This window comes from Crotalus tigris, unplaced genomic scaffold (genome assembly GCF_016545835.1).
Source record: "Crotalus tigris isolate CLP2741 ecotype Arizona unplaced genomic scaffold, ASM1654583v1 scf7180000020184.803716, whole genome shotgun sequence".
NCBI classification, from domain to species: domain Eukaryota; kingdom Metazoa; phylum Chordata; class Lepidosauria; order Squamata; family Viperidae; genus Crotalus; species Crotalus tigris.
The window spans coordinates 499375-512879 of record NW_024097897.1 but is presented as its reverse complement, the minus strand read 5'-3'; the positions used below and the strand labels follow the sequence as shown (position 1 = coordinate 512879).

The window sequence follows — 13505 nt, the reverse complement described above, 5'->3', positions numbered from 1 at the left end:
AAATCTGTCACTACCTCCATTTCTTCCCCATCTATTTGCCAGGAATTGAGAGGGCCGCATGCCATGATTTTGGTTTTCTTTTTTTTTTTATTGAAAGTTTTTTAAATTTTACAAAAACAAATCCCCTCCCCATACCCCCCCACCCTTCCTTACCCTCCCCCCCTCCCCAAACCTCCCAAACCCTCCCCTGGGCTTCCCAGAGCTGAGTACAGGCTTAATTAAAAAAAAAACTTAAAACACTTATAAATCCTAAACAAATCTAAATACAATCATCATTCTATATAAACTCCCTCAAAAACACAAATTTAAACATTACTTTCTTTGAATATCTATACCTATAATATAAAATCTAATCTCTCCCTCTTTCTTTATCCTAGAACAGAGAAATAAACATATAAACCTTTGTTATGCCATTAAAACTAAATACTCTTTGAATACTTAAAGTAAATACGTATTTCCTTCAATCTTCATAATCTTCTCTCCTATCAAAAGAAAAACTTAAAAAACATATAAATCCTAAACAAATCTAGATACATTTAGTTAAACAAATTATTTTCTCTTAAAAATATTAATAATAATATTTAAACTTCTTATCTAAAATTTAATTAAACAAATTAACTTCTCTTAAAAATAATAATAATAATAATAAAAAAGAAACCAATCTTTAAACAAACTATAGTATACTCTAAACCCTTTTCATATCATTTATATTATTATCCATCATTTTATAATATACTCTAAACCTTTTCATATCATACTTATATTATTATCCCAAAACACATATATAAACATTACTTAAGACATTTTCCAAAAACATTATAAATTTTACTTCTCCCACAATCTCAATAATCTTAAACAAAATACTTAAACTTAAACTTCTTATCTAAAATTTTCATTCAGTCTCCATAGTCTTCTATCCAGTAGCCAGTTGCGTCCACTATAAACACAAACTTCTTATCTAAAATTTTCATTCAGTATCCATAATCTTCTGTCCAATAGCCGGTTGCGTCCACTATAAACACAATCCTTATCAGTCTCTCTTGCCCATAAGCAACGAAAGAAATGCATTAAAATCTGCCCTTGAAGATCGCTCCAAAAAATTTGTAAGTCCTGGTTCTCCCACAAGCTCAGGAATCAATACCTGTGAAACTTCCTCAACCTCCTTCTTCTGTTGGTCTTTCTCTTTACGTTTATATGTTACTTTTTCTTTACATTTATATGTTGCACAAGTCTCAGGAACCAATACCTGTGAAGCTTCCTCAACCTCCTTTTCTATACGTTTATATGTTGGACAAGTTGTCTTCTGGTCTTTCATCTCTTGTAGAACTTCCTTGAGCTTCTTCTGTTGATCCTTATCTTTACAGTTGTATGTTGCACAGGTTATCTTCTGCTCCTCCATCTCTACTTGTTGAGGCCTCCCATTTTTAATTAATATAGGCTCTTCAGACTGCAGTTCTGGCATTAAAGGTTGCTCCAAAGAATTTATAAATCCTACTTCTCCCGCAAATTCAGGAACCAATACTTGTGGAACTTCCTTAAACTTCTTCTGTTGACCCTTGTCTTTACAATTATATGTTCTTCTGTTCCTCCAACTCTACTTGTTGAGGCCCCTCAAACTGAAGTTTCCCAATTTTCATAATTCTAAGCACTTCTGGCTGCAATTCTGCCTTTTTTTCTTCCAAAGCTTTAAACATAATAGGTGACGATGAGCTTACCCCCAGGACCGAAGTATAAAAATCTTTTGCTTTAAAAACAGAATTAAGACTATAACGTATCCCCAGGTAGCTCACCACCATTCCAGTCGGAACATCCCATCTAAACAAAATTTGTCTCTTTTTAAGTTCGTCTGCTAAAAAAGCAAACTCCTTTCTTCTTCTTAAAATTTTTGGTGGGATCTCCTTTAAAATTATAACATCTTGTGAAGCAATTTGAAACCTCTTCTTATAAAAAGCTTGTATAATTTCATTGCGCAAGGATCTTTTCCCAAAGTAAATTCTTGGCAAGTTCTTTTGCTCTGCCACCATAGAGTTAACTCTAAATGTCTGATCAATTCCACTAAGTATTTCCTCTTCTTCTCTATTCAGAATCAGAGCAAAGTCCTTTGCCACCATCTCTCTCAAATCTCCTTGCACAGACTCATGTAAACCTCTGATTCTTAAAGCATATTCCATTTGTTTATATTGAAGCATAAGAATCTCATCCTGAAAGTTTTTCATCTCTGTTTCCATACTTTCAAATTTTTCCTCCATCAATTCCACTTTCTCTACTACTTCTTCTACACGAGAGTTCAACTTTTCAAGAACAGAGGCAACTCCTTTTAAAGTTAAAACTATCTCTTGCCTCAAAGTCTTGTTATTTTCCTCTAAAATCTCTTTCATTTCTCCCCTAATTTGAAGTATAACATCTCCCATCATATCTTGCAAGTCCTTCACCATTATTGACTGTGGCAGGGAAGAAGGTGAAGCTATTAATTTAGGTTGTTGCCCTGATGATAACACCGAAGAAGAAGCCACCTTGGAAGCTGTAGAGATTACTGGACGCTTTGGAGCCATCTTAAAAAAACTTTACTCCTTCTTAAAAATTACAAGAATTAAGCAAAAAAAAAAATAAAAAAAATATGAAATTAACTCCCTAAATTCAAAAAAAAAAATCCTTCAAAAGGGATCATTATTAAAAAGAAAGGGGTTCAGAAAAAAAGAAAAAAGGAGTAGAAGAAAAAAAATAATTAAATAGAAAAAATCCGTTCCATTTTTTAAAAAGTACCAAAAAATACAAAATACAAAACACAAAAACTAAACAAAAATAATAATACTAACACTCCATTCCAATCATAAAAAAACAAAAGAAGGAAAAAGGAAAGGGAAAAAAAGAAACACCAAAAAGCCTGCCGGTCACCATTCTAGCTTCCCAAAAAAAACCAAAACACCGAGAGGCTTACCGATCGCCATTTTACTTTCCCTTTCAACAAAGAGAAAAAAAAAATAAAAAGAGGGAGTATAAAAGTAAAAACAAATCTTGAAACTTGAAATCCAAATAAAACAAAGAAAGCAAAAACTAAATCCTCTACTCAGCTCTGTCCGTTTATAAAAAAAAAACTCACCAGTTCTCTTTAATCACGGAGGTGTTTGAAGCGGCTCGTTTTGTCCCTAAGGACAAAAGCAGCTGGGAAGCGGAGACAGTCTGAACTCTGTGGGAGCACTCTTTTCACCCCCCAAAAGAAAAACTTGGGGGGTGCATAAGAGGCTCTACCACTATTCAGACAACTCTCTGCCCCCCCCCTTTGCCCGGGAGGGGGTTTTGAACCGTTGAACAGCTGATGTCTGCTGTTCATAGCGGTTCTTACACTTACCCAGGAGGACGGCTACAAAGTAGCCGCCATCGCGCGCGCAAAATCCACCGGAAGTCCTCGATTTTGGTTTTCTTAATGTTGAGTTTCAAGCCAACTTTTGCACTCTCCTTCTTCACCCGCATCAAGAGGCTCTTTAGTTCCTCTTCACTTTCTGCCATTAGAGTGGTATCATCTGCATATCTTAGGTTGTTGATATTTCTCCCGGCAATCTTAATTCCAACTTTTGATTCATCTAGCCCTGCCTTTCTCATGATGTGCTCTGCATATAAGTTAAATAGGCAGGGCGACAGTATACAGCCTTGCCGGACTCCTTTTCCAATTTTGAACCAATCAGTGGTTCCGTGTCCAGTTCTCACTGTTGCTTCTTGACCCGCATATAGGTTTCTCAAGAGACAAATAAGATGGTCTGGTATTCCCATCTCTTTAAGAACTTGCCACAATTTGTTGTGATCCACACAATCAAAGGCTTTAGCATAGTCAATGAAGCAGAAGTAGATGTTTTTCTGGAACTCCCTAGCTTTCTCCATGATCCAGCGTATGTTGGCAATTTGATCTCTAGTTCCTCTGCCTCTTCGAAATCCTGCCTGTACTTCTGGTAGTTCTCGATCCACATACTGCTGGAGTCTAGCTTGTAGGATTTTAAGCATAACTTTACTAGCATGTGAAATGAGTGCAATGGTGCGATAGTTTGAACATTCTTTGGCATTGCCTTTCTTTGGAATTGGAATGTAAACTGACCTTTTCCAATCCTGTGGCCACTGTTGAGTTTTCCAAATTTGCTGGCAAATTGAGTGTAGCACTTTTACTGCATCGTCTTTTAAGATTTTGAATAGCTCAGCTGGAATACTGTCACCTCCACTAGCTTTGTTGTTGCTCAGATTTTCTAAGGCCCGTTTCACTTCACATTCTAGGATGTCTGGTTCGAGGTCAGTGACCATCTCATTGTGGTTATCTGGGACGTTAAGCTCATTCTTGTATAGTTCTTCTGTGTAGTTTTGCCATCTCTTCTTAATCTCTTCTGCTCTCTATTAGGTCCCTGCCATTTTGGTCCTTTATCATGCCCATCTTTGCATGAAACGTTCCCTTCATATCTCCAATTTTCTTGAAGAGATCTCTGGTCCTCCCTATTCTGTTGTTTTCTTCTATTTCTTTGCACTGTTCATTTAAGAAGGCATTCTTATCTCTTCTAGCTACTCTCTGGAATTCTGCATTCAATTGGGTGTATCTTTCTCTTTCTCCTTTGCCTTTCGCTTCCCTTCTTTCCTCAGCTATTTGCAAAGCTTCCTCAGACAGCCATTTTGCTTTCTTGCATTTCTTTTTCTTTGGGATGGTTTTAGTTGCTACCTCTTGTACAATGTTGCGAACTTCCATCCATAGTTCTTCAGGCACTCTGTCTATCAGATCTAATTCCTTAAATCTATTTGTCACCTCTACTGTATATTCATCAGGAATATGATTTAGTTCATACCTGAGTGGCCTAGTGCTTTTCCCTACTTTTTTCAATTTAAGCCTAAATTTTGCAACGAGAAGCTCATGATCTGAGCCACAGTCAGCTCCTGGTCTTGTTTTTACTGACTGTATAGAGCTTCTCCATCTTTGGCTGCAGAGCACATAGTCAATCTGATTTCTATGTTGACCGTCTGGTGATGTCCATGTGTAGAGCCGTCTCTTGGGTTGTTGGAAAAGAGTGTTTGTTATGACCATGGTATTCTCTTGACAAAATTCTATCAGCCTGTGCCCTGCTTCATTTTGTACTCCAAGGCGAAACTTGCCTATTATTCCGGTTATCTTTTGGCTTCCTACCTTAGCATTCCAATCCCCCATGATGATAAGGACATCATTTTTTGGTGTTAATTCTATAAGGTGCTGTAGGGTTTCATAGAACCGGTCAATTTCATCCTCTTCAGCACCAGTGGTTGGGGCATAGATTTGGACTATTGTGATATTGAATGGTTTGCCTTGGATTCGAATTGAGATCATTCTGTCATTTTGGGGATTGTATCCCAGTATTGCTTTTCTATTCTTTTATTGACTATGAAGGCTACTCCATTTCTTCTGAGGGATTCTTGCCCACAGTAGTATACCTGATGGTCATCTGAGTTAAATTCACCCATTCCTATCCATTTTAGTTCGCTGATTCCTAAGATGTCGATGTTCAGTCTTGTCATCTCTTTTTTGACTACGTCTAGCTTGCCTTGATTCATGGATCTTACATTCCAGGTTCCTATGGAGAAAAAATCTTTACAGCATCGGACTTTCCTTTCACCACCAGATATATCCACAGCTGAGCGTCCTTTCGGCTTTGGCCCAGTCGCTTCATTCTTTCTGGCGCTACTAGTACTAGCCCTCTGCTCTTCCCCAGTAGCATATTGGACACCTTCCGACCTGAGGGTCTCATCTTCCAGCGTCATATCTTTTTGCCTTTTAGTACTGTCCATGGGGTTTTCATGGCAAAGATACTGGAGTGGTTTGCCATTTCCTTCTTCAGTGGATCACATTTTGATATCCAGTGGATCATATTTTGATATCTTTAGAAGAGTCAATTTAACCCACACAGTTATTCTATTACTACTAAAACATTTTAAAAGTGACCAATAATTTCCTTTAAAAAAATCAAAATGTAAAACAGACAACTTCCCTCCATCAATTACAATCATCCCCTTCTTGCATGACCACTATATCTTAATAAATTATTCAGTTGTTTAATACCTTCCAAGTTTGCGAATAGAGCTTAGGAGTATTTTCAGATTCCTACCTTCAGTTTCCTGAAGAAAGTGATCTCCCTCTTATGGATAGTCTTTTTATTCATATTCAATGCCTGTTTTTAATCTACTCGCTGCCTAATTTTTATTTAATTCTCATTTTCTTTTTTGACACCCATTGCAAATCTACATTTTCAGTACGATGTGTATAAAACAGAAAACAAGTTTTCAGAAGTTTTTTATAATAAAGTTTACAAATACAAAGATAAAAGATTAAGTAAAATATAAAAAGTAAAGAAGGAAAATAAGCACAAAAATAAAAAATAAAAGATCTCTTCCCTCTTCCAGAGAATAAAACAATAAAATAAATCTTTCCATATTTTACCCCTTAATCAGTAACCAAATTGTAAAACTCATCATTCAGTCTTAATCAGCAAAAGATTTATTAAGGGTTACTAGAAGTAGTAACATATTTTAACTTTAATCCAATCTATTTTGTAGTCCAAATTCTCATTTTCTCTGAGAAATAAAGCAAAATATTTTTTTCATCATTTATAAACAAATTTTAAAGCTTCAGCATTCAGTCCTGGTTAAACAAAAATCTATTAAGAGCTACAAGAAACCTGAACATATATATTTTAATCCTGGTCAAATAAATTCACTTTATGTTCCTTTCATTTACTTTTAAAACACTTACCGTATTTTCTGGCGTATAAGATGACTGGGCGTATAAGACTACCCCCGACTTTGGAGAAGATTTGCATGGTTAGAAAATCGTCTTATACGCCGGAAAATACGGTATTTTCCGGCATATAAGACTGGATGTATAAGACGACCCCCGATTTTGGAGAAGATTTGCATGGTTTAGAAAGTCGTCTTATACGTCGGAAAATACGGTAATCTTTAGTCCCACTAAATGTCCCACTAGTTGATTTCTGATCACTTTCTCTTTGTCTCCTTTCAGGAACAGCTTTAGTAGTATGTCCCTTTTGTAATAAGAAGACTTTCCCAATTGCTCTTCTGATGTATTCTTTGTATAGCCCCTTTAGTTATTAAGACTTCAGGTGATTTCATATGGAAAACCATTTTTGTATCAATTTCCATATCACTCTTATAAATCTGTCATTTTTAAATCTGTTTTCAGATATTCTATACAGCATCTTTTCCTATATTCCTCTTCCAGTCTGATTCCTGTAGTCTTATAATTTTACTATTCTCAAATATGCAGACTTTTTGGCTGATGGCCGATAAACTTTGATTGGTTTGGAATAGGAGGTTTAGGGGACTTCTACTGGGTGATGTACTGAACTATTCAGTGGCTCTTTTGGAAGAGGTCAAGAAACATAGCCCACTCCAGTATGCAACAGTAGAGAATTTCGTGTTCTAGAATGTTAGTGTTGACAGTTGTTTTGACATAAAAAACAGTTTGGGATAGTTATTGAAGCCTATTGTGAGATCAAAGATTGCTCTTTTCAGCAATAACTTAAAAGCTGAATTTTGATGGGGATAAGATTCCTGAAAAGAGGCAATACGATATTTTGTGAAAAAAGATTTGACTACAATAACCTTACATACCAGTATTTTATGTGTTGACGATTTGTTGAATGTTTGTTGTTTGTTGAAAGACCTTGAATGGCAGCAGTTTTACACCGGAATGAAGACACTCCTCTATATAAATATGTATCTTTCTTTCAATGCATATGCTGTGATGAATCCCTCCAACAAATTTAATTTATAGCATCTAAAAAAGTTACCAGGTAAAATGAAGCTGTGAAAGGGGAAATACAGAGGCTAATCTCCATTAGCTGCATAATATTGATGGCTGCAATTGTGAGAATGGAACTTAGCTTTGTTTATGCCTTTCTCCTTCTGCCTTTCTTGGTACATGGTACAAGGGGCTGCATGCCATTGCATTAGGAGGCATCCATAGAGAAGGAACATCCAGGCTGTCATTGTTAATCTGAGAATCAATTTTTCTTTAACTGAAAACAAATGGAAAAGCAAAAGATGATAAATCAGTTTAAAGAAGATGCATTAGCCAACAGTACAGTTTTCTGAATAATTAGCATTATTTGGTACTGCTTTGATTATCAAAATGTCAACTAATACTTATCAGCATGTAGAACCTTCTCATGCAATATGGACATGATTTGGGGGTATGTTTGATTTTCCAAATCACCTATTTGTTAGGCATAGTGAGAGTGGATTGGAGGATTAAAATTGCTTGAATATATGCATTTATCTTTTTGAAAATGAATGAACGCTGCACTCGTATGTGCTATATCCAAGCTATGTCATAACAACTTCGTAGAGGAAATATTGACTGGTTAGCCAAGGGTAGGACCTTTAGGCTTGACCAAAGTGTTAAGCCATCATGTGAGTTGGCTTAGCATGATATGTAAAGTTGAATTTATCTGTCATAGTTTATTTTATCTGTTAAGTCAGGTCTTTGTGGTATATTCAGATGACCAGAATTTTTTTTAAAAAGCTCACATCTTTGTTATATGAGAATGGAGCTATAGTTAGAATTTAAATATTGGAGCTGATGTGATCAACTGGGAACCATGGTCATATTACTGAGTACCTTTCTTTCAAAAGTCATAAATATAATAAGTTATAGATAAACCATGACTGGCAGAATATGAAAGCAGGAATCAAATACTTAAAAAGAGGAAAGCCAGTTACGTTTTTTTTTTTTACCTCATAAACAATCCTGAAGATGTTACAGCACATTACCTTATGAAAATAAAAACACACTTTGGCTTTTTTCCCCCCAAAACCTTCCTGAAACTTCTATTTATTTCAGCAGGTTTTGTGAACAATAACTTGTGTTATGAGCTCATGGTAATGTTGTTCCTTAATCACCGTAACAATGAAAATGATGGCATCGTTGATGTTTTCCTCTTGATCAGCTCAACATTTTCATATATGTATGCTTTTTTTTTTTCTTTTCAGGCTGGCCTTAGTGAAAATGCTGCTCTGACCAAATCCTATTCAAAAGCTGTGATCATTGAAGGTGTGGGATGGCTCTACATGGCCTCAGCAGGGCCAGAAGCCTATAGCCCAAGCCTCAAAAAAAGAAACCAGTTCCAAGTGGGCATTTCACCAGGGCTGTCAGTGCCACCACTCACAGCAAAGCTCCACAAGAGCAAGTCTTGGTACCTTGCTAAGCAGCAGGTGAAGCCTGTTTGGCAGCTGGAACAAAATCATGTGACCCCTTTGCAAGACGAATGCTCAGTCCACTCAGGGATCTCTTCCCAGCCTCCCCGCCTCTTATATCCAGAGTCGTTATGGAGTAAGGCAGTGCTCCTGAGCCCACCTACAGCTCAGTCCCATTCTCTCCCAAACTTTCTTGGGAGCACCCTGCTTTATCGACGGTCTTACTTTAGGCACAAGCCCTATCGGAGACTTGAGTCTATTTGCTTGCAGCCTAGTACCTTGGAGAAGAAACCTTTTCGGGTCCCACCTCCCGTCTATCGTTCTGTCCTCAATAACACCATGTCGTCTTCAACTGTGGATCCATTTCTTATGCCAAACGCAGCTGGGGAGCGTTCCAATCCAGTGTCAAAGGGTTTTCTCCTCAATTCAGGGAAGCAAACCTCCAGTGCATACAGACCGGTCCTGAACAATAACTCTTTTCTGAGGCCAGCAAGTGCAAAAGTGCCTTTGCAGCAGCAACCGCTACCACCAGAAAATAAGAAGCTGAAAGGATTGTCAAGACCTCCAGGGTTTTCCTGGACTCATTCTGGGGGAAATGGGGATGGCTGTCCTATGAATCTTGAAAAGAAAGTTGGAAAAAACAGCAACTCGATGTTTGAGCAAACCTGTGCCAAATCTCCTCGCTCACCTGTACACAACGGCATGGTTCTTAAATCAGAACGGTCATTGTGGCCCTTTGAGGATGGTGAGATGAGATCACAGAATTTGAAAGAACAAGATGCACGGTTGACTGAAGCCATGAGGAAACTAACAGCAAGCGGTATCCGGAAAGTTAGTACTTACAGTGAGTTTGGTCACCGCATTGATAGCTCTTGCCTTATGAATGCCAGCTTCCATGCCAATCTGTTCAATCGGTGGAAACCACATATTGTAGCACAGATCACCCCAAAGGAAGTGCCAGTTCCCAACTCCCTGAATTTAGAGTCCGGTAGCCGCCATCACAGCCTTATAAGCACAGAAGTTGCCGATGTCTGCACTAAGCGTATTGATACTCATTTCCTTGCCTCAAATTCCGAAATGCCCAACCATAGCATCTTGAATCAATTGATCACTCCCCCTGTGAATATCACAGAACAGGTAGTAACAACAGAGGTGTCTCCACGAATGATAATCTCTGAGGTAGAGACAAAAATTTCCGCTCTTCAGCTAAGCATGGAAGCAAAGTGGGGGCAGCCTACTACTGTGAAAGAGTCTGAGTAAGTATCGTAGCCTCTTTCTCTTTGTTATATAGGGATAGTGTTCTTTTTCAAGATTGTTTATAAACTGTCGATTGTTGGTATTGGATGCTTCTCTTTACTGCATGATGCTGGATGAAAATAGGATCTATAATACCGTATTTCTGTTATTGTGACATGTGTGTCTCACAACCCAGTACTCCCTATTAGGTGATCAGATCATCCTAGGGCAGGGGTAGGCAATCTTGGCTCTTTTATGACTCGTGGACTTCAACTCCAAGAATTCCTGAGCCAGCACAGCTCAGGAATTGTGGGAGTTGAAGTCCACGAGTCATAAAAGAGCCAAGGTTCCTATCCCTGTCCTAGGGGGTACTAGATTACAGAATGGTGCCCTAATTTAAACCCTGGTACAATATGTGGTTCTACTGCATCTTTTGGTGTAGGTTTTGTTTTGAGGAATTTATATCAATATAGAAAATGATCAGATAAGTGAAGTTGCATCTAATCCTGAGAATACAACTGTATGTTTTATACTTAGTCCTTAATTCCACCACATGACTAAATAGCAGCCGTGGGAGGAGAAGGAGGCCTTTTTTTGGGTGGCAGGGGAATGCCCTAATTTCATTTGTTCTTGTCTGGGAATTGTTTAGTTGTTTCCTTCATTGTTTTATACTTTATACAGGAATAAGTATAAACTACCCAGAAAGTTTCACTTGGTCACGATAAACCTTTGTATTGTAGAACTGTAGTCAATCTACCTCTACTAGACCAAGCAGAAGTAGAAGATGTGGAAGAAGAACTTCCAGATGGCTTGGAAGATGCTTGCAGTCAGGATGAGGAAGGAGAAGAGGAAGATGGGGAAGGTCATTAATGTTTATTTATGTTCCTTCTTTAGAGTGCAAACGTTTAATAATGTAATAAACCAGAGAAATAAAAATGTGGGTGTACTGATTATATCCAAGGACTACAGATTCTAATTACTAAGGTTTCAGAACAACTCAGATCTAATAAAAAGTTAAAATTATTATCATCATAGTAGTATTATTTACAGTTGGATATCACATACGTATTAATCCATAATATAACAAGAGAGGCAGAAATTAATAAAAGAACTGAATGATTACCACTAGCTTGAGTTTATCTTTAAAGTGTCGATAATTTGATCTACTTGTTAAGATTTCTTTTTTGCAGTATCTTATTAGTTGCGCTCTAAAAAAAAATAATGTGCTGGCTTGATTTGCATTTTAATGATATATTCTGATGCAGTACTGAGTATATTATTTTCTTTTATTCAAAGCCCAGGTTGTCGTTAATCAACTGTATCAAAGCTGGCCAGTGTAAATTAATGTTCTTTTTCATTTCAGATGAATCAGATGGTTCCTCATCATCCAGCTTATCTGCCAATGGTTCTGTTGCTATCATATCTAGGTTAGTGCCAGACATAAATCATGTTGCTTTCAATCCATAATATACTTAGTAAATGAAGATTGTCTGAGTTAAACTTGACTTTATGAACTTGTCCCTGTATCCAAACCGGACTTAGATAAAGCCAGATAATGGATATGTGCATGTACTGTTTGCCTTGCTGAATCTCAACTTAGACAAGTTGTGTTTTCGCAAAAAGAAATAGGGCTGCTAAATAAATAGGTTGAAAAATAGTTTCCTTTGTTTTCTAACCCAGTACTTCTCAGCCAAAACAAAACTCACGTTTTTGATCAATGTTAGAGGCCATGGTAATTTCAGTAAAACTAAGTCTAGCAGCAACAGGAACGCAAGAAATATATTATGCTGTTGGCTTTCCCAAGGCTGCTTAGTATGTGTTTTGGCTTCTTTTCTCTTGTAGTCATATAGTTAGGCAAATCTCTTTCTTTTCATAGGAATTGTGTTGAGGGATTAGTGCCTCCACTTGAGGGCCAGGAACGAATTATCAAGCCAGCTCTTACACGCAGCATCTTCCCCAATGTGTCTCCTACCATATATTTTGGAACCCGGGATGAGAGAGGTAAGGTGAATTTGAATCCATTGCAAGTAGCATTTGGGGCCAAAGATATCGATGGTGGTGTAAAGATTGTAGCTTAAAACAGAGTAACGAAGTTTTTTTTTAATATTATCCTTTTTATTAGTTTATAATATAAAATATAAAATACTTTTGTTTCTACTGGAAAACCGCTTCTGGACTTTGTGCTTGAGATGGAAAAAAAATGAAGCTTTGATTTTGGGATTTACCGATTAGATAGATTTGTCGTTATAGAAATGGTTAGTTTATACTATTGTGTAAAAGTAAAAAGTTGAGGTTTGATGTTCCTTCTCATTCTATTGTACCAAAGGGAGTCGGAAGTCAACACCCTTCTTTTTTCTATCTTTTCTACACTTTTTCCTTCCTTTTTCCCTCCTCTCTTTTTCCTATCATTTGCTTTTTTATTTTTGTATTTTATATTATAAACTAATAAAAAGGATAATATAAAAAAAGTAATAAAAGTGAAGGGGATGAATGGACGACAAGGGGATGGATACAAACTGTAGCTCCCGTCTTTCCCATTAATTAAACAAAGATATATAATAAAGATGTGAGGAGAGGGATATTTAACTTTTTATATGCTTAATTGGTGGAGCTATAGTTTCTTGAAATCACTGAAGCTGATGCTGCTAGGAATGCTAATTCTTATATGCATTTATCAAGCCCAGAAGAGGGAGTCGTTTTACTCTCCTCCTTGATCTGTCTAGACCAGTGTTTCCCAAACTTGACAATTTTAAGGCATGTGGACTTCAACTCCCAGAATTCCACAGCCAGCGTTGCTGGCTGTGGAATTCTGGGAGTTGAAGTCCACATGCCTTAAAATTGTCAAGTTTGGGAAACACTGGTCTAGGTAGGCTGAGTGAGCCACAGATTTCTTTGCGGCAGTAATGGGCACTTTTGTGTTTTTTTCTGCTAAGCCTGGGTGTTTTCTTTTTCATAGTCATCACAGCAGCCCATCCTAAGTGATATTTTATACATGCTGATAGAACATGGATGCTTCTTGCTGTGGCAGCACAATCTCTTGGCGTGGGTCCACTTTCTAA

At 37.3% G+C, this 13505-nt stretch overlaps 1 protein-coding gene across 2 annotated transcripts in view; it reads left to right on the top strand.

Moving 5' to 3' along the window:
* TTLL4 (tubulin tyrosine ligase like 4) overlaps nucleotides 1–13505 on the top strand; it is a 37520-nt gene that overhangs the window by 7718 nt on the left and 16297 nt on the right. For both annotated transcript variants that reach the window (XM_039365767.1, XM_039365766.1), the window contains exons 2-5: nucleotides 9007–10466; nucleotides 11187–11308; nucleotides 11810–11873; nucleotides 12323–12447. In XM_039365767.1, the coding sequence (XP_039221701.1) occupies nucleotides 9007–10466; nucleotides 11187–11308; nucleotides 11810–11873; nucleotides 12323–12447 (1771 nt within the window). The remainder of the gene's footprint in view (nucleotides 1–9006; nucleotides 10467–11186; nucleotides 11309–11809; nucleotides 11874–12322; nucleotides 12448–13505) is intronic.